The sequence below is a fragment of the Blennius ocellaris genome (genome assembly GCF_963422515.1).
Source record: "Blennius ocellaris genome assembly, chromosome: 5".
In the NCBI taxonomy this organism is placed as follows: Eukaryota; Metazoa; Chordata; class Actinopteri; order Blenniiformes; family Blenniidae; genus Blennius; species Blennius ocellaris.
This window is the reverse complement of record NC_137654.1, coordinates 29,213,085-29,238,622: the sequence shown is the minus strand read 5'-3', so window position 1 is coordinate 29,238,622 and position 25,538 is coordinate 29,213,085. Positions and strand designations below refer to the sequence as shown.

The 25,538-nt window shown below is 47.0% G+C and overlaps 2 protein-coding genes across 2 annotated transcripts; both read left to right on the top strand.

Moving 5' to 3' along the window:
- Nucleotides 1–1,748: 1,748 nt before the first annotated feature.
- tmem9 (transmembrane protein 9) lies at nucleotides 1,749–6,180 on the top strand. The gene is made up of 6 exons (XM_080496433.1): nucleotides 1,749–1,855; nucleotides 1,976–2,141; nucleotides 3,141–3,232; nucleotides 3,415–3,523; nucleotides 4,429–4,560; nucleotides 4,675–6,180. The coding sequence occupies exons 2-6, from the start codon at nucleotides 2,064–2,066 to the stop codon at nucleotides 4,813–4,815; spliced, it is 552 nt and encodes a 183-aa protein (XP_080352559.1). The 5' UTR covers nucleotides 1,749–1,855; nucleotides 1,976–2,063; the 3' UTR covers nucleotides 4,816–6,180.
- Nucleotides 6,181–7,066: 886 nt separating this feature from the next.
- LOC308130379 (dihydropyridine-sensitive L-type skeletal muscle calcium channel subunit alpha-1-like) lies at nucleotides 7,067–25,222 on the top strand. Its single transcript, XM_080496715.1, has 45 exons — nucleotides 7,067–7,525; nucleotides 8,616–8,721; nucleotides 10,312–10,451; nucleotides 10,599–10,732; nucleotides 11,179–11,331; nucleotides 11,420–11,625; nucleotides 11,733–11,836; nucleotides 11,934–12,079; nucleotides 12,156–12,237; nucleotides 12,331–12,491; nucleotides 12,613–12,838; nucleotides 12,924–13,131; nucleotides 13,714–13,834; nucleotides 13,924–14,038; nucleotides 14,138–14,237; nucleotides 14,317–14,386; nucleotides 14,671–14,803; nucleotides 14,901–15,030; nucleotides 15,124–15,183; nucleotides 15,742–15,848; nucleotides 15,933–16,020; nucleotides 16,465–16,572; nucleotides 16,664–16,716; nucleotides 16,862–17,008; nucleotides 17,167–17,368; nucleotides 17,470–17,628; nucleotides 18,124–18,234; nucleotides 18,325–18,408; nucleotides 18,887–18,934; nucleotides 19,436–19,462; nucleotides 19,557–19,682; nucleotides 19,770–19,835; nucleotides 19,918–20,009; nucleotides 20,104–20,263; nucleotides 20,345–20,472; nucleotides 20,548–20,644; nucleotides 20,738–20,840; nucleotides 20,928–21,029; nucleotides 21,119–21,252; nucleotides 21,332–21,457; nucleotides 22,380–22,585; nucleotides 22,661–22,725; nucleotides 22,801–22,847; nucleotides 22,963–23,031; nucleotides 23,747–25,222. Exons 1-45 carry the CDS (start codon nucleotides 7,344–7,346, stop codon nucleotides 24,068–24,070), a joined length of 5,556 nt encoding a protein of 1,851 aa, XP_080352841.1. The 5' UTR covers nucleotides 7,067–7,343; the 3' UTR covers nucleotides 24,071–25,222.
- The last annotated feature ends 316 nt before the right edge of the window (nucleotides 25,223–25,538 follow it).

The following is a 25,538-nucleotide window of genomic DNA, read 5'->3' as shown; positions in this document are numbered from 1 at the left end:
TCCACATCTCCACACGGGGTTTTTTTGGAACAAACGGTGAATCTGGCAGCCGTGTGGTGGAAGTGTGTGCAAGGAGGAGGAGGGGGGGGGGGGGTTACATGGGGGGGAGGGGGGGTTACATGAAGGCCCACATTGTGTTCTTCACACTCCTATCATTGCTCATTAGAGAAATAACCGTGGTCTCAATTGATCTGCCTGACCACAAGCTCAAAGAGGCCCGGGATACATTTGTAAGTCATTGATTTCTATGGTTTATTAAAGCCGTGAGTATCTTACCAGGCAGGCAGATGTGTGAAAGCAGGATTACCTGGAAATGGAGGTATCGATTGGCTCAGGACGCCGACGTTTCAAATTCCAGCAGGGAGACGGGGTTTTGATATAACAACAGTTTAGACTCTGGAAATATTCCGGTGAGTCACAAGTTATTATTGCTTTCTTTTGATTGCGTCTAAAGATAACTATTGATATGTGCCACGTGTTTACCGATATCATCATTATCGGCTGAGAGCAGAGCTTTTTTTTTTTTATTGTTTCTTCGGATTGTTTGTGAAACAAGCAGCACCGTTTCCTGTCTGCGCCATGTTGGTATTCACGTCACTTCAGCACTTTTAATACATTCACAGTCACACCTGCACAAATAACTGAATCAAAAGCACCTTTACAGTCATTTGGGCGCTGATATTGTTTATGCTTTGTTTAGTGGAGCCTACAGAGTCCGGATCTATACTGCTGCAACCATCCCGAATGTTGGGAGGGAATGCAAACACACAAACAAATGGTCTCTGTTACTTCTTTTAAAATGATCCACATGGCAGAGGCTCCATGTGGCACGGATACATGGACGCACAGATGGATTATTGCATGATACAAAGATATTAAATGAAACACATTAAATAGAAAATCTGTCTCTCGCACAGTTTGGATAACATCAGTCAAGAATCATCTTTTAGTTAGAATAGAATAGAACACAAAAACAATGAGTTCAATTAAAAAGAATGCATGGCAGAATATAATGTAGTGTAAATGTACAATATAACAGGCAATTTGCAGATTCAGAGAAGTGGACAGAGGACTCAAATTTTTTTTTAAGACATTGTGTATTATTAGTGTTATAATGAATTAAACTGAATTACTAAGTAACATACTCCTAATGAAGAAATGTTTGATTAAACTTACTGGTTATATTCTTCATCCTTTCTCTGACTGTCTCCAGAATTTTCTGGTCTGACATTGAATATCACCTTCATACATATTCTAATATTGCTTGCTCCAAAACTTTAAGCATTTTTTACTATAGAAACCCCGAAATGTCAAATTCGTAATAAGTCCAAAGAAAGGTTATCGTCAGATATGGAAACTATTTGCAGTCATTAAATCAGCTAAATCTCAGCTTTTTGGATTTTGAATAGAAAATATTTTCTTTCATCCGAGAAGGAAATTCTTTCAAAATACTCCTCAACTTTGTGAAACTTGTGAACAATTTAAAAAAAAAACACACAAAAAACATTATTACAACATTGTTTTTTCCTTTAATGCTCATTGTCACTCTTTAATTTAACTCTAGCTGACAACCTAATTTTCTACACATTTCCAAATGTTAAATACAATGAAAATTAAATTTAAAAACATTTAAATTCATATTAAAAATAAAAAAACAAAAACAAGAAAAATGACATGTCGTGTCGTGTTTTGTCCACCAGGGGGAGGTGTCGCTTGCAGGTTCTGGTTTATGTTCAGCGTGACGTCACATTGCATCCCGGAAGAAGAAGACGAATCTACGAGCTCACTAAAATGAACGATTTGTTTCTTCCTGAATAGAAAAGAACGCGACTAATCTTCAATCCGCTCATCGAACGTGAGTTAATTGTGGTTTTCGCTCCCTGCAGAACAAGTTTGACTGTCGCTTTGTGCGCATCCTCGTGTTATTGTGTGTCGTTTATTTCCTCTTCCTGTTGATGCGCTTGTGTTTCCTCAGAACCCCTGTTCGGTTCTGCGGGTCCTGGTTGTTCGGGTGATCCTGGTTGTTCGGGTGTTCCTGGTTGTTCGGGTGATCCTGGTGGGACATGTCCTCCTCCAGGGGGTTTGTGGGAGCAGCAGTGACCCTGCTGCTGCTGGATGCTGCTTTGTTTACACAGGCCAAGGTAAAAGATGCACGTTGGGACACTGATCACTCTTTAATCTCATTTAATCTGCATTTGCACGACACTTAGTGCTCTTTTTTTTTTTTTACTCTTCCTATTTGTTGTTTATATATGCTGATGATGCTTAAGAAATCCACATACTGGGATTATTCTGTTGTATTTTTCCTGCATTTACTGTAAACAAACAACAACAAAAACCCACAAGGAAACAAATTCTGTAAAATGCAAATACTACTACTCATGAAAAGTTAGGGATATTTGGCTTTCACGTTTTTGTCATGTCAAACAATTTATTGAAACAAAAACCAACAGCATTTAGAAGCTACGCCGCAACCAAAAATGTCAGTATCTCAATATCTTGCCATGAGCCCATGAGACTCCATCCCAGCTTGACCACGGCGTCTCCGGCTGTTCACAAGTGGACTTATTGTCCACTGAGGCGCCAAACTCTTCTGGAGGTTTGGGCCTCGGCTCATTGAGGTTCTGGGTACAGAGTCATGAGCCTCAGCTGATCCCAGAGGTTTTATACGGGATTCAGGAGCATAAATGCACAAATAACATCTATTCTAACTTTTAATCCAATTTATAAATATGGCACCAATTACTGTTATGATGCCATATATGTTGATGGCTGAAGGAATGAAACAAGTCCACCTCCCTGTTACGCCGTCCTGACGGCATTAAAAATAGCTAACTTGACGTCTTTCGTCACAAGATGTCAGATTTACATGTCATGTAAAACGATGTCTGACACAAACCATCAGAAGGTTTAATCAGGTTTTTAATTCTGTGAGATTGTAGAAAACGTTTGAGGAAACTTTGTGTTATTTTACTTATTTATCCTGTTTTCTGACGACAGAGTTTACGTGCGTGTGTCTGACAGAAGTAGGATTGTTCACATTAGTCGTTCGATGCAACAAAAAAAAACAAAAAAAGTCACGTAGGGAAACTTTTGCGAGTGTCTCCATCTGATTCTGGTGTTTGTTTCTCTCCCTTCAGAGCTTTGAGGATGTTCGCTGTAAGTGCATCTGCCCTCCGTACAGAAACATCACCGGTCACATCTACAACAGGAACGTGTCCCAGAAAGACTGGTGAGAGGAGCGCCTTCATTATTTCCCTCACAACATGGTTCCCGCAACAATATGCAAGTTGTATTTGGCGTTTAAAGAGCCGTCAGGTGTTTCCTGAGGTGGCGTTGTCGATCGCGACGAGGGAGACGATGTTGAGCTCAGTGACTTTTCTGCTCGGTGAAAACGCTGCCTGTGTTTCTCAGCAACTGCCTGCATGTGGTGGAGCCGATGCCCGTCCCCGGCCACGACGTGGAGGCCTACTGCCTGCTGTGCGAGTGCAAGTACGAGGAGCGAAGCAGCAACACCATCAAGGTACCAGAAAGACGCTTCCACAATCTGAAGTCTGACTTCAGTCAACTCTCAGTCTGTGAACCTTGATTTGAGCACAGCCACAATAAAAAGCCGTCGTCGACGGAGCCCCGACGCAACCGGTCGCCATGGCAACAGACCGAAAACCGAGTTATTTTTGCCGTAAAAGTCTTTGTCTCTTGCAGCAGCGGAGGAGAAGAGACGACTGGGAGAAAACTGCTGCAAGAGTCGACACTAAAGTTGGAACGATCGAGTCCACTGACTTAACATTTGACTTAAGATGGCGCAATGAGAGATAATAAGAAATCTGAATTTCATTGAGGTGCAATCCAACGGGAGAAAGGCGACTTGGAAGCAGCTAAAACTGAAATATAAATCATCTGATTTTGACGTTAGTATTTAGATTGACGTAGGCTATTAAAGAAAGAAAGAAAAAATTGCGCAGCGACTTCAAGGAGTAATTTAAACCAGGAACATGTTGTTTGAACTCGTCCTCTGTTAACGTCCTACTGGGTAGATTAACAGTGTTTAGACACTTTTATTAAAGTGGAGTCATTTAAAATACACTCAATAAATTATTAAAATACAACACACACACACATATATATATATATATATTTCTTTATTTTCTGTCTCGATGTCGATCAGGTTTAGAAAAGACGGACAACCCATTTCTAGGCGTGCCTCAAGTGGGAGGAGCCGGCAGAAACGTCAGAGTTTCCGCCACTCAGAGACTGTTGCCATGGCGACTGACCCCGAGCTTAACTCCTCTCTCGTTCTGGAACAGAAAACCGTTGCGTTTCCATCAGTTCGGGGGTTAACATACTCCGAGTTTTCAGCAAGTCTGCAAGGTTCTTTTCACGCCGTGTTGTCGGACGTTAACCGTCGCGTGACGACAAACTCCGCAGGTGACCATCATCATCTACCTGTCCGTGGTCGGGGCGCTGCTGCTCTACATGCTGTTCCTGCTGCTGGTCGACCCCCTCATCCGTAAACACGACCCCTACACCCAGCCGCTGCACAACGAGGAGGACACCGAGGTAGGCCTGCGGAGGCGCGGCGGAGGTCCGGTCGCGGGTTGAGTCGCAATCCAAATGGGAATGAAGCTTTTCAAGGTGGCTGCTCTGTGTGCGTTTGTGTGTGTGCGGGTCCAGGAGATGCGTCCGCAGCCGGAGAGCAGCCAGGCCAGGGGGAACACGGTGCTGGAGCGCGTGGAGGGCGCGCAGCAGCGCTGGAAGAAGCAGGTTCAGGAGCAGCGCAAGACGGTTTTCGACCGCCACAAGATGCTCAGCTAAGCTCGCCGGCGCCGCCGGCTGAAGCTCGGATCGGGGCGGTCCCGCGTCGTCTCATTTCGCCACATTTCGAACTCCCAATATTCCATATTTCCTCGGTGGCCGCCCTCCTACAACTGCACGTTTCATTCACACTCGTTCAGCCGTCGTCCTCTGCAATCTGCAGCAAATAAGTAGGAACCTGTGAACAAGTTTTTAAGCTTTTCTCAGACTCACGTCTTGTTAAACTCTTCACATTTTATTGCAGCAACAAGTGTTTAAAAAAAATTTTATTTGGTTTTTTTTTGCATTAAGAGTACGAAACATGCACCGAGGCTGCACGAGAACAAAAAGCGTATGAAATCAGACGTGAAGTAAGTTTCTCCAGAAGCAGCAGCTCAGCACTTTGTCATTTTTTTGTTTGATTTTTGTGTTTTTGCTTCCTTGCATGTTGTCGCCAGTTCAAAAAAGTGAAGTTAAATATTGTCTGTCAACATAATGTGGAGCTTGCTGAATGCACAGTTCAATCTATTCTGTTTTGTTCTGTTCTATTCTATTCTATTTCAAGGGGTACTTTTAGTGCATACTTTTTGGATCCTGGAACCAAAACATTATTCTACTGATGTTATCCAAACTTTTCTGTTCTGTTCTATTCTATTCCATTCTAATTCCTATTCCTATTCCTATTCCTAATTCTAATTCTATAGAAATGCATTATTTAGTGCAGCTTGGTCGTTTCCTGACGTACATCCCCACAATCTTGTAGTTTCGCAGCAGCAATTATTGGCGCTATAGAAAAGCCAGGGCAGATTTAATGTGCTGGGATCTGTTATTTGCCCCCATATGTGCCTTTTTCTGCCTCTCTGTGTGAGAAATAGTGCGAAATGTGTCTCTTGAATGTTGGCAAATCACAACTAAAAGGGAGTGTCAACAGATGGCGACGCCTCCCAATAAGGTTCAACTAAATATAAACGTAGTTCTGATCGTGTTGATGTGGTCGCGTCAGTAGAAGCTGATTAGTGAATCAGACGCAATTAAATTACTTGTTCTTGCAGAGTTTATTGTAACAGGAGCGGATTTTCAACAGAGCTTCAAATGATGGTCGGGAACTCGAATCAGATGCTTGATATTTGAATGAGCGAGTGTTTTAAAGCCTCCTGTGTTTCTTTCTTTGTCGTTCCTCTGGATAATTTGTTATTTTTTTTGCCTCAAAAAAGTTTAGCGACTCACTTTGTAACAACGTGAACTGCTTGTGTTTCTTTGTGACCTTTTTTATGTGTTTTTAAATTATTTCTTTCGTATCACAGCTATAATTGTTTTGTAAGTATCTGAATCTCCAGATGAAGTGGAGATTATCACACTGATCATGTCTGTATATTTAGCTTGAAGGAAAATAAATACATTTGAAAAACAATAAACATGAATTTTGTTTTTTGTTTTTTTTCTCACTTCAGCAGGTTTGTTGTTTTTTTTACAGTGACATGTACTGTTTCTGTTCTGACACTAGGGGGCGACAAAGTATTAGCTCACAACCTTTAAGCATATTATAGTTATACCTAAATATAGTTTTAAAGTATCTGTACATACATCTAATTGTGTTCCAATATAGTCTTAAAATGTCCCTATGAATACATATATACATTTAATTTTAATGACTTATTTAGTCATTTGAAGTGGCGCGTGATCAATGCAACTATGAAAAAGAACAAACAGGTGAGTTTTGTCCCTTCATTCTGGGACATCCAGCATTTTATGAACAGAGTCGACACAAACAAACTCCTGCCAAACATTTCAAAATAGAAAAGTTAAAATATATATAGAGATTTTTCAACACAATATAAGAGTTGAAACACCTCAGCCAATAGAAAATAGCTAGAAAAATAAATCAAACCAAAGCTCAAGATTAGTTTTTCCAGAAATCGAGATATTCCTCTGCACCACTGTGAAACCTCCATGTATTTTACTTTTTTCACTCAAGTTGAAATAGTTGAAGGAGGTCATCCTTTGACATTTTTGCTTAAAGGTCGGGAGAGAAAAAAAACCCTAAAACACAGTGTTTAAAACTTCCACCTGTCTGTTTTCACAGGAGTTCAGGTTCATGCCACCGGCGGAGCAATTAAACTGAACCCCCCTTCTTGCTCCTGCTGCCCTGCCCCAACCCCCTGGGTCCCATTTAACCCCCCCCCCCCCCTCCTCATCCCCAAGCATGGCCTGCCGCTGGCTCAGGGTCTAAATTTAAACTGCAGCGGGACCAACTGCTCCCTCAGCCACTCGGGGCTCCTGTCACTTCTCCTGCCGAGGCGGCTTGTTTCTGTCGGAGCCCCTCAGCCGGGAGGAAGGCCTGAGGCACCGAGCCGGAGGAAGCGGGGAAGCCGGGAGCCCACGAGGGGTCGGCCTGGAGCCCGGAGGCCACCACAGAGAGGACCTACGCCTGCGGCCTTAGGAGTGTTGGTGGGGGGCCGGCCGGTGGTGGAGGAATCATACCGCGAAGGGCCACACTTCTCTGGGATTTTTGGATCTCGCCCCCCCCCGGGAGCTGAGGCGGCGTCAGGATGGCGAGCAGCGACGGGGCCAAGCCGGTCATCATGAACGAGGAGGAGCTGAAGAGGAAGCAGCGGGAGAAGCTGAAGAAGCTTCAGGCCACGGGGGGGAACCCCCGGCCCGCCAGGTCCCTCTTCCTCTTCACCCTCAAAAACCCGTTCCGCAAGGCCTGCATCAACATCGTGGAGTGGAAGTATCCTTGATTCCTCACAAGCCTTCACACACACACACACACTCGCCTCCCGCCACTGTTTAGACGCCCGAAACAGCCGCCAGACTCTCACATTGTGTTTCTGCAGAGTGACGGGGTATCAGGTTGTTGTTCACCTGCGAAAGAGAAGCAGACCGGGGTCAAGCCTCCGTCTGATCTGCGATAAGTCGAAGCCCGAGGTGCTAATGCTTCTGTCATGTGCGCCGCCGTTAACCTCCGTTGGGTTTTTGAACCTTTGGATTTTCACCCTCGTCTCATCAGAAACACCGAAACGGCGTTCTATAGTGGCTCTGGAATGCGGTTGCGTTGCCCGCCGGGGGATTTCCCTCCGCTTTTAGCCCGACGGCTCTGCATCACACGCTGGCCATGTGGAACAGAACGAGTCGGTCGTAGCGTAACTCGTATATCATGACTCTGCGTTCTCTTTGTTTCATGGATCTGAACTGTCGCCGTCTGTAGAATAAGACGGAGGAAAGGTGAAAAAGTGTCAATCGGTGGCACTTGGGCAACATCACGGCTCGTTTACTGCAGCGCTTTGATCACGTCGATTCTGTAAAATGACGTCTTCATTCTGAGAAACTGAATGAAATCCTTATTCAGGGAAAATCTATGACTCGATACGGATTTTTTAGAACACAGAGATACACAGTTCGAGAACCAGAGATGAGTATTTCCTGATGGGTGGACTGTGTTTAAATGGTTCGGTCATATTCTTGGGCTGTGCAGCTGTCTCACTGCATCACAGAGAGACAGGATGCTGATCTGGCAGGGGAATTCTCATGCGGCGCCCCCTGTGGACGAGAATGAGGCGGCGCAGCAGACAAAGTTACACTGAAGCTGTTTTCAGGATGATGTTTCAGGCAGAATTTAAAGCTGCTGCTCCAGTGTCCACAAGGCTGCAGGAGTGTTTGATTTTGTCCTGTTAAATAAAATAAAAAAACACCACAACACACAGATAAATAAATAAATAGATGATCTATTCTCTCCGAGATGCACATGAAACAGATCCCTTCTTTCCCCCCCCCCACTTTTTCCTTCTTGTATTCTTACAATCCTGAGCTTTGCCATTCAGAACCTTCGAGATCATCATCTTATTGACCATCTTTGCCAACTGCATTGCGCTGGCGGTGTTTCTGCCCATGCCTGAAGAAGACAGCAACAACACCAACTCGAGTTTGGTAAGCTTCAAGCACGACCACAAAACAATTTCCTCTTAGATTTATGGCACGTGGCTGATTTTTTTATTTGTATTTTTTTAATCTTCTTCATGGAAAGCATTCCACTGCTTCATGGCTGAAGGACTGTGAGGCTGAACAGAAAACAGCCACAGCTCGGACTCATCAGACGCTTACAGGGTTTCAGCTGTTTGTTTTTTTTTGGTCAGAGTGCCACGCTTCATTTAGATGCCACCACAAACAAGTCAGTTCTTTATTTGGAATCCCATCTGGGTCTGCAGATGACCGTGAAATCCCCTCATTTCCTCGAGTGACATCTCATTAGAAATACCAAAAGACTATTTCTGGAGTTAAAAGGGAAACTACTGGAAATTCCACACCGGGATTTAAAGCAGCGGAGGTTTGATTACTTCTCTGGTGATTCACAGGCCTCGTATAGCAGTCAAAGGAAGACGGTGCTGCTGATTTGCATCCAGGAATATTGTGTTTCACCATCGTAGATGTAGTTTTCCACTGCAGCGAGGCTGGATAACCACACAGCAACCACAGGGTTTGAAACACACATTTGCGTTAAATATTAGAATTTGACGTTGGAGGGGGCGTCGATTTTGGGGTTAAAGGTCAAACTTTCTGTCTTGTTTACACACATCAATTTGATTTGTTCATCCGATGTCTCAGACACACAGATCTGACTCCAAATATTTCATATCTTTGCTTTGGCCCGACTCCTCTTTACCGTACCATTCCTCAGAGGTAAGAAATGTAAGAAGAGACGGCCAGCCCCCCCGTCTGCTGGTAGAAGTAGGTCGGGACAGCGTTGCACCACTCATGCTAATGAATATAAGAGATGAATATAATGGTGAGACTCAACAACCAACAGTCTTTCCTGCTTGTTAAATAGTATAAATATATATTATTCTTTGTTGATTTGAGGCCAGAATTTGGAGGTTATAATTGATTAGAGGCTGAGGGTGTCTGTAAGTACATTATAAATTCCAGATAAACTACAATTTTGCCTAAAATTGAGAGTTAATTAAGCCTTTTCATGTGCAGCTCAAACTTTTATAAGCTGAGAAATACCCCAAACTGGTCTGTTGGTGTCTTCTGAGTTGTGTACAGGGTCCGCAAGCAAGCAGAGACTATAATCTAACCATCCTGATATTTTATTTTTTAATCTTGTAACCATCTCTGATCAAAACCTCCCCACAGGGCTGTGGAGTGTCACCTCTCCCGTTGTCGCATGGCGGCGCAAATTGTGTAATTAATATGAGTCGCGGGTCAGCCGTCTGTTCCAACAGCTGGGGGGGGGGGTTGTGTTTAATTGACACCAGAATGGCTAAACAGGCTATAAAAGATAATATGATGTTGTAGTAGTAGCAGCGGCGGCAGCAAGTGTTTACATAAACATCTATTCTGCCCAGCAGGTGCTTCAGAAAAAACCCCAATAACCTGTGAGAATTCATGCTTTTGCTGACCTTCAGTGGTTCGACAGCTGCATTTCCAGCCATCGCTGCTCGATGCAGCTCATTTTCAATGTCGACTGACTGTTTGTTCATGACAGGTTTTCCAAATGTTTTGCTCTTCTTCCCGCAGGAGAGTCTGGAGTACATTTTCATGATCGTCTTCACGTTAGAGTGCTTTTTAAAGATAGTAGCGTACGGGCTGGTGTTCCATGAAGGCGCCTATTTACGGAACTGCTGGAACATATTGGACTTTGTCATCGTCTTCATGGGGTAAGATGAGCTGCAGGTGGAAACCTCTCTGACCAGAAGAGTCAAAAGGGCTGAAAATGGAACACAAGCTTGAATAACGCTGTCAAGCCTGGAATAGACGTCTAATCGGGTTTAATATTTGTTGTTTGTTTTTTTGTTTTTTTACAGTCTCTTCACTTTTGCTTTGGACACCATAAATAGGATAGCAGGCGTGCCGATGGAAAAGGGTGGAGGGTTTGACATGAAGGCACTGAGAGCCTTCAGAGTGCTCCGACCCCTGCGCCTCGTTTCTGGAGTTCCCAGTGAGAAGCAGTGCTTTAATACACATGAGACCCCACGACAAACAAACAAACCATACATACATACATACATGCATACATACATACATACATACATACATACATTTTGTATACTGAGATTGTTTTTGTTTACTTCTCTGATCCATTTGATTGTGTTATTGTTGGTTTCTGGGTTTGGGTCAGGGTTGGTTTATTGTTTTGGTTCGGGGTAGGGTTGGTTTATTGTTTTGGTTCGGGGTAGGGTTGGTGTATTGTTTTGGTTCGGGGTAGGGTTGGTTTAGTGTTTTGGTTCGGGGTAGGGTTGGTTTAGTGTTTTGGTTCGGGGTAGGGTCGTGGTTAACACTAGGAACCCTAATGGATTGTGCATTATTGGTGGAACAGGCTTGTCCAGTGTCTGAGAGTTGTCCTCAGTAAACGTGTAGTTTTACAGACGTCTTCCTCATTCCCAGGTCTGCAGGTGGTGATGAACTCCATCCTGAAAGCCATGCTGCCCCTGCTGCACATTGCTCTGCTGGTTTTCCTCTTAGTTACCATCTATGCCATCATGGGTCTGGAGCTCTTCAAGTGCAAGATGCACAAAACCTGCTACTACACTGGCACAAGTGCGTACCAACAGAGACACCATCGTAGATCTTGCGCCTGCTCTATGGAGCTGTGTCATTCCTCCCCTCTTTCCTCTTGGATCCTCAGATATATACGCCACGGCAGAGGCCGAGCTCCCCGCCCCCTGCGCTCAGGCCGGCAATGGCCGCCGCTGTATCATCAATGGCTCCGAGTGTCGGCCGGGCTGGGAGGGTCCCAACAACGGCATCACACACTTTGACAACATCGGCTTTGCCATGCTCACCGTCTACCAGTGCATCACCATGGAGGGCTGGACCAAAGTGCTCTACTGGGTCCGTCCACTCATGACGTTGTGGAGATGCTGGACACTGTAAACCAGACAGAATTCTTTGTTTCTGGTCGACCAGCTTGGTTTATTGTTTCAGTTTTTTCCTTTCAGGTCAACGACGCCATCGGAAACGAGTGGCCGTGGATCTATTTTGTTCCTCTCATCCTGGTGGGCTCCTTCTTCGTCCTCAATCTGGTTCTGGGTGTGCTCAGTGGGTGAGGCCATCTGTTCAAGAGCCCCTCTCTAAAGTGTGACAGGATTCCCTGTTCCAACGATAAATAACGAGTGGGGCTGCGATTCGATTCCACACAGAGAGTTCACCAAAGAGCGGGAGAAGGCCAGGTCTCGCGGGGAGTTCCAGAAGTTGCGGGAGCGTCAGCAGCTGGACGAAGACCTCCACGGATACATGGAGTGGATCACTCATGCTGAAGTCCTGGATGCGGACAGAGAGGGCAAAGGTCAGCGTCAAGAAGACCACCTCCGCTCCGGCCCTCGAGGAGAGACACTGCAAAATGTTTTTTTTAATCTGAGCAGGTCTTCTGCCGCTGACCAGCGGAGATTCAGACACAGACAGCCTGTATGGCCTGGAGGGGAAGAGCAAGATCGTCTACTACTAGTGAGTCGGGTTTACAAATGCTGGCACGAGGTAAGACACACGGGGGGGGAGTAACGACGCACGGTTAATTCCCCGGTCGTTCCTGCGCTGCAGCCGCCTGGGCCGCCGCTGGAACCGCTTCTTCAGGATGAAGTGTTTGGTGTACGTGAAAACCAAAACCTTTTACTGGGTGGTGATGATCCTCGTCTTCCTCAACACACTGACCATCGCCACCGAGCACCACCACCAGTCGGAGTCGCTCACCTCCCTGCAAGGTCGCTGAGTCCTTTTACTCACCTTGAGCGTCGAGTCCCGTCCATTTCTCACCCTTTTCTCTCTCTCTCTCTCTCTCTCTCTCTCTCTCTCTCTCTCTCTCTCTGTCTCTCTCCTCCACAGACGTGGCCAGCCGTGTGCTCCTGGTTCTCTTCGTCATCGAGATGTTGGTGAAGATGTACGCTCTGGGACCCAGGGCCTACTTCATGTCTCTGTTTAACCGCTTCGACTTCTTCGTGGTGGTCTGCGGCATCCTGGAGATGATCATGCTGTCGGCGGGCGCCGTCACTCCTCTGGGCTTCTCGGTGCTCCGGTGCATTCGACTGCTCCGGATCCTCAAAGTCACAAAGTGAGTCTCGTCGAAAAGCGTCCCGTCAAGGCCCGGTCGTCGCCACTCGACGGATCTCGATGGTTTTTTTTTGTCGGCCCTGCAGGTACTGGACCTCTCTCAGTAACCTCGTGGCCTCCCTGCTCAACTCCGTGCGCTCCATCGCCTCCCTGCTGCTCCTCCTCTTCCTCTTCATCGTCATCTTCTCGCTGCTGGGCATGCAGGTGTTCGGCGGGAAGTTCAACTTTTCCGACCACAGAGTCCGACGCAGCAACTTCGACAACTTCCCCCAGGCCCTGATCAGCGTGTTCCAGGTGAGCGGGGAGAGAGTCGGCTTTAAACTCTGCCGCGGAGCCCGAGGTCACTTTGTTCAACGTCACTTTGAAGGTTTTTCACACATATTGGCTTTTTTTTGTTTTGTTTGGTCATTTGTCTACAAGCTGGAATTTAGAGGGAAGAGATTTTTTTTTCTACAACTCAGAGAAGTCATTCCTGCTATCATTAATTATTTTATACTTCCAGTTATAAGCCTGATTCTGTACCTGTGTCTGTTTATACAGTGATACTCGCTGTATTTCTGTTGATTAATGAGTCTTTATAGATGGTACTTAATGATTTCTAGTGTCTGTTCTTGAAATCCTACATGACAAAGATATGTGGACTTTATCCTCCTTTAATATTCAAAACAATTGAATTGATTGTTTGATTTTAATTGGATAGAATATCTGTTTACACTCGTAGTTAGTTAGCTAGTTAGTTAGTTAGTTAGTTAGTTAGTTAGTTAGTTAGTTAGGGTTAGGGTTAGGGTTAGGATTAGGGTCATAAAAAACCAAGATATTCATCCATCCATCCATCCATCCATCCATTGATTGTGTATTGTTGTTTCTTCTGATCAGATCCTCACAGGGGAAGAGTGGACGTCCATCATGTACAATGGCATCATGGCCTACGGAGGGCCGGTCATCCCCGGCATCCTGGTGGCCATCTACTTCATCACGCTCTTCGTCTGCGGAAACTGTATCCCCTCGCTCACGGATCGTCAGAAGCCTTCAGTCGTTGCATGTTTACAACCGAGGTTCTTATCTTCCTGAGCTCGCGGCCGTCAGATATCCTCCTCAATGTCTTCTTGGCCATCGCCGTGGATAACCTGGCGGAGGCCGAGAGTCTGACTTCCGCTCAGAAGGAGAAGGCAGAGGAGAAGATGAGGAAGAAACTAATGAGGTTAGGGAGAAAATACAGAATAAAAAAAAGATGTACAAGTTATTGAAAAATCTCTCCTGTCAGTGCATAATGATTTTATTTTTTCTTGTTACCCTCAAGGTCCAAAATGCCGGACAAGACCGATGAGGACCGGGAGAGAATAGCTAAGAAACTGGCGGAGCAGAGAGCCAAGATGGAGGGCATGCCCACCACGGCCAAGGTGAGCGTCTGTTCCAGTGTCGCGCCACAGACTCACTATTCATTAACACCGTTTCCGTCTATACTGTCCTGTTTCTCAGCTCAAGATCGATGAGTTTGAGTCCAACGTGAATGAAGTGAAGGACCCCTTCCCGCCAGCAGACTTCCCAGGTAACGAGGACCCGCCTCTGGTCTCTCTGCACACGTTCCTCAGCTGTGAGAAGGAGGTCAGTAGCGGCAGTGATTCATTACGCCGGCTGTTTACCGGCGCCGCCGCTGCCTTGGCTGCGTTACAGTATAAGTATAGTAACGTTTCATCACAGTTGGACTCAGGCTATTTTCGCCCTCCGCCGGTGACGACCATATAAAGCCCACCGCCAGCGTTCTGTCACAGCCTCCTCTTCCCTCATTGTTTTGGGATTTTAATCACAGTGATAAACGTGTGACTGCAACAGGTGATGACGAGGAGGTAGAGCCTGAAATCCCCATCAGCCCCCGGCCGCGGCCGATGGCCGACCTGCAGCTGAAGGAGGAGGCCGTCCCTCTGCCGGAAGCCAGCTCCTTCTTCATCTTTGGCCCTCAGAACAAGTATGGATCTGAAAGCCGAAAACCAGAGACGAGATAAAAACCAGATAACTGCCGGCGCGCCATAAAAAGCCCCTGCGCCTCGTCCGTCTGTGTTCAGGTTCCGTAAACTGTGCTACAAGATCATCAATCACTCGTCTTTCACCAACTTGATCCTGCTGTTCATCCTCCTCTCCTCCATCTCGCTGGCGGCTGAGGATCCCATCGATCCCAGATCCTACAGAAACCAGGTAATAACTCACCTGACAGCGAACGTTCGTCACTGAAGGAAAAAAAAAACCTGACATCTGGTGACCCAACCTGCTTTTCTTCCTGTCTTTCAGATCCTGGCCTATGCTGATATTGTTTTCACAACCGTGTTCACCATAGAGATTGTTCTGAAGGTAGATGAGATACTTCATTGGACTCTCATTAATTTAATTAATATTGATGTGATTAAAGGTCATCAATTTGTCCCCCCCAGTACACATTTTTGAAATTTTTATCAATCTGAGCTATTAAATGTTTCCTCAGAAAACGAGCAAAGTTTCAAACGGGCAATAAAATCTGACGTCGACGTGAAGTCGTTTTGCTCTCTGGCTCATATATTCACAATCACAATAGTTACTGGACATTTATATTTAACTGCAAATTCTATAGTCTCTCCACTGCGGAGATAAAAGCTGAGCCAGAGACCTTTGCATCATGGTCAATTACTTTAACAACTTCCTCTAACAACTGACTGAATGTTCAGATAATAAAAAGAAAGAATAAAATAAAACCTCCCAGACTGAGATGTCAGATATGTTGGATTTTTTTTTGTTTTTTTGCCATTAAAAAAAAACTCTAGAAGAATTTTACTTGAGACACGGTCGCAATGAATTTGTCATTTTTAAAGCAGTTGCTCAAAATCGAGTTAAAACGACGCGAGCTGCAGTGTTAAGTGTGTTTCCGTGTGACAGATGACCGTGTACGGAGCGTTCATGCACCAGGGCTCCTTCTGCAGGAACTCCTTCAACATCCTGGATCTGATCGTGGTCACGGTCTCGCTCCTGTCCATGGGCATGGAGTGAGTCCCCGCCGTCCTTTTCTCAGTGCTCTTGCTCCCCGACGACTCTTCGGTCGTCACTCTGGTCCCGTGCTTGTGTTGCAGGTCGAGCGCGATCTCCGTGGTGAAGATCCTCAGGGTGCTCAGGGTGCTGAGGCCCCTCAGAGCCATCAACAGGGCCAAGGGCCTCAAGGTGAAACGGCGTTTATCGTAAACCCGCGGGAAATGTTTGCGTTGAAAGTCACTAAAGTACGACGTTAATCACAACTGCTTAGAATATTATCTGGTGGTATGAGATGATGATATTAGATGGTTAAATGAAAAATAGGTGAAGAATGAAATGAGGGGAAAAAAACGTTTAGATTAAATCATATGTGACTTTTAGCAAGGAATCCAAGGCAAGGCCAGTTTGTTTATAGAGCGCCATTCAAACACAAGGCAATTCACGGTGCTTCACAAAGAAATTACAAGAAGTTTCTTCAGAAGAAATTAAAGAAATGCATTAAAGCAAATCATGTAGAAAAGTATGATAAATAAGGTGCACCTGTTCAGTTGAGATTGGCTGAGTCACCCTGGGAATAACACTAATGTTCCAAGCTCTCCCCTCCCAGTAACGTTCTCTTCTCTTCCCATGCAGCACGTCGTCCAGTGTGTGTTTGTCGCCATCAAAACGATCGGAAACATCGTCCTGGTCACCATGCTGCTGAATTTCATGTTTGCCTGCATTGGAGTCCAACTTTTCAAGGTGCGCATTTCGAACGATCTTTGTTCCAGTCACATCCCCAAACTGATCCTCAGGCCGTCATCGCCGATAATTGTTCCTCTGATCCCGTCAGGGGAAATTCTACAGCTGCACAGACTCGTCGAAGATGACGGAGGAGGAATGCCAGTAAGGCCGACACCATTCCCACACGGCTCATCTCATTTATCTGAGGTGTGGCGCTATTTTAGCATGACCGTCCTCTCTCTCTCTCTCTCTCTCTCTCTCTCTCTCTCTCTCTCTCTCTCTCTCTCTCTCTCTCTCCCCGGCTCAGGGGATTCTTCCTGAAGCCGATAGAGAATTCCCTGCGGGACACGGTGCTGGCGAAGAGAGAGTGGGTCAACAGCGACTTCAACTTCGACAACGTGCTGTACGGGATGCTGGCCCTCTTCACCATCGCCACGTTTGAAGGCTGGCCAAAGTGAGCAGACTGTGTGATTTGAGTCAGGATTCGGTGTGTTACGTCCGTCTCGAGGTTAAATCCTGGAGTCCAGTCTGAATGACCTGAATCATGTTGGACCGTCGACGGCGGTCTGGAAAGCTTCCCGTCTGTCTCACCGCCGCCGCCCCTGCTCCCAGGCTGCTGTACCGAGCCATAGACTCAGACCAGGAGGACATGGGTCCCGTCTACAACAACCGCGTCGACGTGTCCATCTTCTTCATCATCTACATCATCCTCATCGCCTTCTTCATGATGAACATCTTCGTGGGCTTCGTCATCGTCACCTTCCAGGAGCAGGGCGAGCAGGAGTACAAGGACTGTGAGCTGGACAAGAACCAGGTGACGACCCGCTGCTGTCAAACTTAAAAAAAAAAAAAAGTAAAAATCCTTTCTGCTGAAAGCTTTTAACGCTCGCGTCGTGCGCCTTGTCCTCCCCCCAGCGGCAGTGTGTCCAGTACGCCCTGAAGGCGCGCCCCCTGCGGTGCTACATCCCTAAGAACCCCTACCAGTACCGCGTCTGGTACATCGTCACCTCCTGCTACTTCGAGTACCTCATGTTCTTCCTCATCATGCTCAACACCTTGTGTCTGGGGATGCAGGTAGGGGACGATCCGAGTCACCAGGGTCCACCTCGGTTCTGTGTTTAGTGGAGCTTTAGATTAAATGTGGCTTGAAAATGAAAAATAGCCCTTAAAAGGGTCAAATTTAATACATTTGGGAAAAAAATACGTCAGTATTAATGGCCTGTGTTTATTGCATCTGTATTTACAGAGAGCTGGGCTGTGCAGATTTTAAATCATTTTTTCACTATGCTCTTATCGCATGGGCCATCTGCACATAGTTTCATTAATTTAAGCAGTTTTGTACCGACATGTTCAGCATCTTTCAACTTTTATTAAAAAAAAAGTGCATGTGTCTCCAATATAAATGACCTATATTGGATATTGTTGATATTGGCTAGTATAACATGAAAAAAGACTTTAATTAGTCATCCCAGAGCAGGTAAATCACAATAACACAACAGTTCCATTGCTCGGAGTACATAATAATAGAAAACTGTATTCATAATACTTGTTTCTGTCTCCATACAACAGCACTGCAACCAGTCGGACCACGTCACCAAGCTGTCAGACACTCTGAACCTGATCTTCACGGTGCTCTTCACCGTGGAGATGATCCTGAAGCTCCTGGCCTTCAAAGCCAGGGTAACTGTTCACCTGTTCACCTGTTCACCTGTTCACCTGCGCTCCTCGTCACGTTTCCCTAACCCGCCTGTGCGTCTATTCCGTGTGCAGGGCTACTTCGGAGACCCCTGGAACGTGTTTGACTTCGTCATTGTCATCGGCAGCGTTGTTGACGTCATCCTGAGTGAAGTTGACGTGAGTGAAAATATAAAGTTTTCTTTATTAGAGTCTCTTAAAAAAAAAAAAAAAAGATCATGAAATGTCTTGTAGCAGGTGTTTTGTGTTAAAGTCCAATGTGAGAGTCACGGGCGTCAGTGCGATGCCATGTAAAGTCACAGAGATGATTCATTTAAGGTCTCAGCCGGAAGGACTTAGTCAGTAACTGTTTCACCGCCTCAATTATCACCATGTTCAAGATGCATTTCCAGAAAACTGTAATTCAGTGATTTCACGTCTTATATGCGTTGAGTGATCATTTCAGAAGAGCACTTATCGTTTAGGTTGTTTCTTTGTTTGTCCTATGATTTTTCCATCCACAAACACCAAGCTTGCAGCAGTTCCAGTCTTCATTCAGACACGATGCCACACGTTCTCCTTTTTTTCTCTCTGTCTTCCCCATCCGTCTCTCCGTCCTTCGCGCACCCTCACCCGCCACCTGTCCTGTCCTCCACAGACTGCCCTGGCCTCCAGTGGAGGACTGTACTGTCTCCATGGCTGCGCTGTAAATATCTGATCTGCACCGCACCGCTGCATGAGCTCTTGCTGTGTCGGCACGTCGCTTCGCCTCACCGACTAAAAACCGACTGCTGGCCGTTCTGTAAACGGCCTGCGTGTTGCTCAACCCCGCCAGCGTAAACGTCCGTCCCGTCTTAACGGGGGACCGAGACGGAGGGGCTGCGCTATCGCGTTGCAGTCGGCCTCGTGCTGTTTGTGTAAACGGGGCTTCGTCGAGTGGCGGCTGGACTGACGTTTTCTTTTTAAAGTAAAATGTGTGTGTATTTCTGCATGAGTTACCAGTTGTCCAGCAGCTCCTGCCATGCGACTCTTGTAACTCATCAAGAGAAGGAAATTGACTCTGATCTTAACTATATTTCATTTTTCAAATAATAATCTGAATGTCTGACGGTTAATTAACGCTTGTCATGCGTCTGCGATTGATGATGAAGTTGGATTGAATGTAACTCGATCAGCCCGTCACCTCTGCGTCTGTCACTTTGTGCAGGAGACAAATCCCTTGCAGGTCATCGCGGTGAGTCCAAAACTCTCCCAACAACTTTTATTTAGGTTCTTTTTTTTGTTTGTTTTTTCCATTAAATTGAATTTAAATCCCTCCTTGGCCGCAGGCCGCAGAAAACGCTTCGGTCTCCATCACGTTCTTCCGACTCTTCCGTGTCATGCGGTTGGTCAAACTCCTGAACCGCTCGGAGGGAATTCGGAACCTCCTGTGGACCTTCATCAAGTCCTTCCAGGTGACGGTCGCCACCATCATCATCATCGTCGTCGTCGTCGTCGTCTTCGATCATGTCGGTTTCATTCGTGTGTTTCTGTGTCTGCAGGCTCTTCCTCACGTGGCTCTGCTCATCATCATGCTCTTCTTCATCTACGCCGTCATCGGCATGCAGGTACACGCCTCGTTTCACAGCCGTAGATGGCCGCCGTGCTGCGCGTGTTTACGTTTCCACCCGCATCATAACACCCTTCCAGATCTTCGGGAAAGTCGCCTTAGTGGACGGAACCCAAATCAATCGCAACAACAACTTCCAAACATTCCCTCAGGCTGTTCTCATGTTATTCCGGTGAGTCGGGGGGACGGGGGGGGGGCGGGGGGGCCGAGGTCGCGTCTCTTCTGAGCCGAGGCTTCGCCGTCTGATGTGTGTTTTACGTGTTCAGGTGTGCTACCGGGGAGGCCTGGCAAGAGGTCATGATGGCTTCCATGTACGGGAAGAAGTGTGACCCCAAGTCCGACTTCCTGCCGGGAGAAGAGTACACCTGCGGGTCCAACTTCGCCGTCTGTTACTTCCTCAGTTTCTACTGCCTCTGTGCCTTCCTGGTGAGCAACAGCCGCCGTCTTCATGTTTTTTTCTTAAGAAACGTGACACAGAAATGTAAATTTTTTATTTTTTTTCCCCAGATCCTCAACCTGTTTGTCGCCGTCATCATGGACAACTTTGACTACCTGACGCGTGACTGGTCTCTCCTCGGTCCTCACCACCTGGACGAGTTCAAGAAGATCTGGGCGGAGTACGACCCCGAAGCCACGTGAGCGCCGACGCCCCCGGCACTTTAGGCGAGCGCCTGTGAACCCGAGTTGATTGTGTCACGTTTCTCTCCCAGAGGGAGGATCAAACACCTGGATGTGGTGACGCTGCTGCGTCGCATCCAGCCGCCGCTGGGCTTCGGGAAGTTCTGTCCTCACCGGGCGGCGTGCCAGGCACGTCCCACACCCCACAGAGGGTCCCGCTACTTTTTCTCTGCGTGTCCGATGAGACACATTTAAAAGGGATTCTGCTGGCTGTGTTTGCAGCGTCTGGTGGGGATGAACATGCCTCTGAACAGCGACGGCACCGTCACCTTCAACGCCACCCTGTTCGCCCTGGTCAGGACCGCGTTGAAAATCAAGACGGAAGGTGCAGCCGTGTTGTTTTTTTTGATTGATTTTTCATATTCTTTCCACTTGATCCTCATCTGAACGTGTCCCCCCCCCCCCCTCCCAGGAAACTTCGAGCAGGCCAACGAGGAGCTGAGAGCCATCATAAAGTCCATCTGGAAACGCACCAGCATGAAGCTCCTGGACCAGGTCATCCCCCCGATCGGAGGTGAGTCAGTAGAGCGTCACGTCACAGAGCACCCCCCCCCCCCTCTCCCCCCCCGGCGTCGTTCTCACGCTCCCGCCTGCTGCTTGCAGATGACGAAGTGACGGTGGGGAAGTTCTACGCCACCTTCCTGCTCCAAGACCATTTCCGCAAGTTCCTGAAGCGCCAGGAGGAGTACTACGGCTACCGGCCCTCCAAGAAGAACGCCTCGGGCCCCGAGATCCAGGTGAGCGTCACCTTCAGGTCCTCCGGGATTCCACGTTTCCGCCCCCTGCCTCACGTCGCCCGTGTCCCCCCCCCTTCAGGCGGGTCTGAGGAGTATCGACGAGGAGCCGGCGCCGGAGATGCACCGGGCGATTTCAGGAGACCTGCAGAACGAGGAGGACCTGGACCGAGCCATGGAGGAGGCCGGGGAGGAGCACATCTACCAGGTGGGGATCGTCCCGCAAGAGGCCCGAATCCAACCGGCGGGATGAGGGCGTGACGACGAGTGTCCGGAGCGGCGATTTAACGTTAAAGCTGAATCGACACATTCATCCATTCACATCCAGACCACACACACACACACACACACACACACACACACACACACACACACACACACACACACACACACACACACACACACACACACACACACACACACACACACACACACACACACACACACACACACACACTTCCGCTCCTCATTGACGAGATTGCTCTGTTGATTATCAAAATCAAGTTGTTGTTTGCTTTTTTTGTTGTTGTTGGTTTTTTTAGTTTTTTTTGTTTCGTTCTGTTTTTCTCTTTTCCTTTTTTTTTTTTTTTTCTTTGTTTTATGTCCTTTTGTTTTTGCTTTTGTTATAATTGTTGTGATTATTTTGGTTTTTGCTCTGTTGTTGCTCAGGCTGGTTTAATCTCATGGCTGTTGGAAAATATTTAGATCACTGTGATTACTGTATTATTAAAAAGAAAAAAAAATGTATGGAGCACTAACAGAATTCCTCCACCTCTGAGTCTGGTTTCTGCGAAGGTTTCTCCCTGTTGGGGGAGTTTTTCCTTTCCAGTCGCAAACAAACCTGCTTGCTCATGTGGATATGTTGGGCTTTTCTATTTTCTCTATAAAAGCAAATTGGAATGACAAAAAGAAAAAAAAAAAAAAAAAGCTGAATCGACACAGAGGAATAAAAATCTGAGTTATTATGCTCATATTTTACTAAATTGGACTGTTAGTCGCTCTTGAGTTGATGAAAATACTGATTCAAGTCTGCAGATTGTGTCGTTTCTCATCCTTCCATATCATCATTGCACACTGAGGTCAGGTGCTTCATCGGTTCAGTTTGTGTAACACGAGTCACGTGTTGGCAGCGTTCACACGGTCTGTTTGGAAACCGGGGCGACCCGTTCGCCGCCGAGGCCGCCAGCAGTCAGCCGCCGCACCAGGTCACCAACCAGCGGCCCCTCCAGTTCTCCGAGAGCCAGCCCGAGTCGCCGCCCGACTCCTCCACCTCGGCGGTGGAGTTCTTCCCCGCCACGGCGCCGAAGAGCAACACCAACAACAACGCCTTCGCAGAGTGAGCTGAGACACACACACGATTCCTGCCGTCCGCTTACTGAAGGAAGGATTCATGGACTTTGTTGTATTTCAGGTTTTCTTTTGAAAGGGAAGGCACCCCGGAGGAGTTCTACAACCACAGCGAGGACGAGGAGCCAGGTACGACCGCGCCGCGGCCGCCTGAGGAGATTCTCCCGCCGCTCGCCCCCGACCCTGTTGTGGTTTGTTTTTCAGAGAGCAGACGATCCTGGAGCTTCACCGTGAGGACGGACAGGACGCAGGTACTGCTTCCTCTCTCTGGAGGGCCACACGTGAAGGAGCTGATGAACCGACCGCTGAAGTGAACTCGTCTCTCTCTCTCTCTCTCCTTCTCTCTCTCTCTCTCTCTCTCCTCAGTTTCCTTATGATCCAAACTACGGCGACGGCCAGAGTCAAAGCTCTGCAGCCGACCGGCTGGTGCAGGAGGTCGGTGCAAAGTCACTGTTAATCCCTTTATTACACATTGTTTAACGTCACAGTCATCAGGTTCACTGTAAGATCTGACACGTTCAGAACAAACGTCCTTAAATGATTGAAGTTTATTGTCTGATTAACAGCGATGACATAATTCTATATTATTATCATGTCTGAAGACCCTCAAACGCTTTACGCTTTCTTTCTTTTTTCAGTTGCTTCAGAGTCAGACGATAAAAATTAAGGATTTTAATTCAATTTACTTCATGTGTTGAAGATTTTTATAGTGATGCTGAACTTTTGCTTACGAATACCGAGATTTCTTGCTTTTTATTTTTGCTTATTACTTGAGTACATTTCGTGGAGGTTCTTATTTTTTTATTATTATTTTTTGCTTCTAGAAAAGTACAAGCAGGAAAGCTTACACTTGTTTTTCTATGAACAAATTACACCCAATTCGTATTTGATGGAAACGTTTTACATCCGATTGAATCAAAGATAAATGTTACGAACTGAACAAATCTTCCCAACACATATAAATCAGAGTCAAATATTTTGGTTCATCTCTGTCCTCTGCACGGACTTTCAGAGTTCAGTAATTAGAGGAAGTTGTACTTTGCAGAGCAGTATTAGAAAAGCTCATTTTTGTTAATGTCTGACTGTAGTGGAACAATAAAAAACACAGATTTATCCCTGCCTGCTGTCCCGTCCCGTCCCGTCCCCCCAGGCTCTGGTGAGCGGCGGCCTTGTCTCCCAGGCCAGAGATCCGGACTTCGTCTCCGCAGCCAAGCAGGAGATGGCGGCGGCCATGCGGATGCCCGTCCCCGCGATGGAGGGCATGGCTCAGAGCATCCTGCACGACCGCGCCGGCTGCAGCGCCTCCGCCAAGAAGAGGCGTCCCGTCCCCGCCCCCGCCCCCGGCCCCGCCCCCCCCGCAGCAGCGCCGCCACAGGAGGCCGCCCGTCCGGATCCGGCCGTGAGGAGGAAGAAGCGTCAGCTTCCCACGATTCCCCCCAGACAGGCGTCCGCCGAGGCCGACTCTGAAGTTTAGCGGTTCTCGCGTGGCCGTTTTTCTACGGGAGCCGGCGGCTCCGCCCCCCCTGACTTTACCGAGCTCGTCGCCACTTCCGACGCTCTGCGGCTGTCCTCAGATCAGCTTCAGCGAGCCGTCGACCGTGGCCGGAGCCTTTAAACTTGAACGACACATTTGATAATCGGGACGCCTTTCAGATTTTGTTGAACTTAAATAAACGCGCGGGTGCTACCTGAGAGCCAACGGCGGTTTCTTTGTAGGTTTGTCGAGGTTCGTCCATTCCGCAGACTCAAGGGACGAGCATGTGAGCGTCTCTACCGAGGCGCGCGAAGGGATTCAGTGAACGCAGCAGGAGAAAAACTGTTTTTTTTTTTTTTTTTTTATTGTGCTGCCGTTCACTGAGGTCAAAGGTCGGAGGTCAGAGAGGGGAGGGACTCCAGTCTGGGGAACCAACGGCTAAGTTTAGTTTCTTTAGTGTATCCGGGCCCGTGAAGGTCAAACGTTCCGGAACAGCCCGGAGAGACGACGGTCACCAGTATTTCATAGAGACGCAGCGTCTGAATCGCCGTCTTTTAAGTCTTTGGAAGTTTGTTACGTTTTTCTCGCAGCCGCTCTTGGTTTCACGCAGCGTCGAGGGAACGTTTGTCTCTGAACGCGTCACGATTTCATCCGTCGGTCGATTATTTAACGGCGGAGCTTTGACGACGTGAACTTAAAACTTTTCATTGTGCGGTCCGAGCGTGGATGTGATTTTATTTTATTTTATTTTATTCTATCCGGGTCGAACCGCTGCGACAGGCGCTTTCGTTTACATGACTTTCTTACGGCCGTGCGTCGGGACGGTTCGGTCCAGACGGGTCTTCAGCATACCTGGAGTATGATCGATTCGCTTTTGAACGCCTGCGCCCGAACTCGCCGCTGCTCCCAACTTACGTTTTGCACTTTTTTTCCTGTTTTGGTGTCTGAACACAGACGGGCCTTTCGAAAGGACTTGGCTTTTTCTTTTTTTTTTTCTACAGTGTCCCATCGATCTGCTCGTCGTTTTGTGTTTTTAAACTTGTGGCAAGTTTCACCGCAACCGTTATTTTCTTGAAGATCATTAAAGCTGATGTTCCTTTGGTGTTTTCACCAATGACGAAAAAATATATATAAATAAATCACTCACGACTTTTGGTTTTGTGTTTTCTGCTTGAAAAAAAACCCTGCAAATATGCTTTTTCTCCATTTCATTTCCTATTTTGATCATTATAAAAGCAAGAGTATCAATACAGGATTCAAATATCTAAATCGAAGGTCCTCCATGGACGATAGGTGACGGCTTTGGTTTCAAGACGTTGCTGTGAAAACTGAGAGACTCCTAAAATAGTCCTGCCGAGCGAAGCACAGACTCCGCTTATGGAATGGAAACCAACACTGCGAGGGCCGCGGGGCTTCGTAGGTGAGAGTCGGTGCGGATGAAAGTGAGAACAATCCGTAAAACAAGACG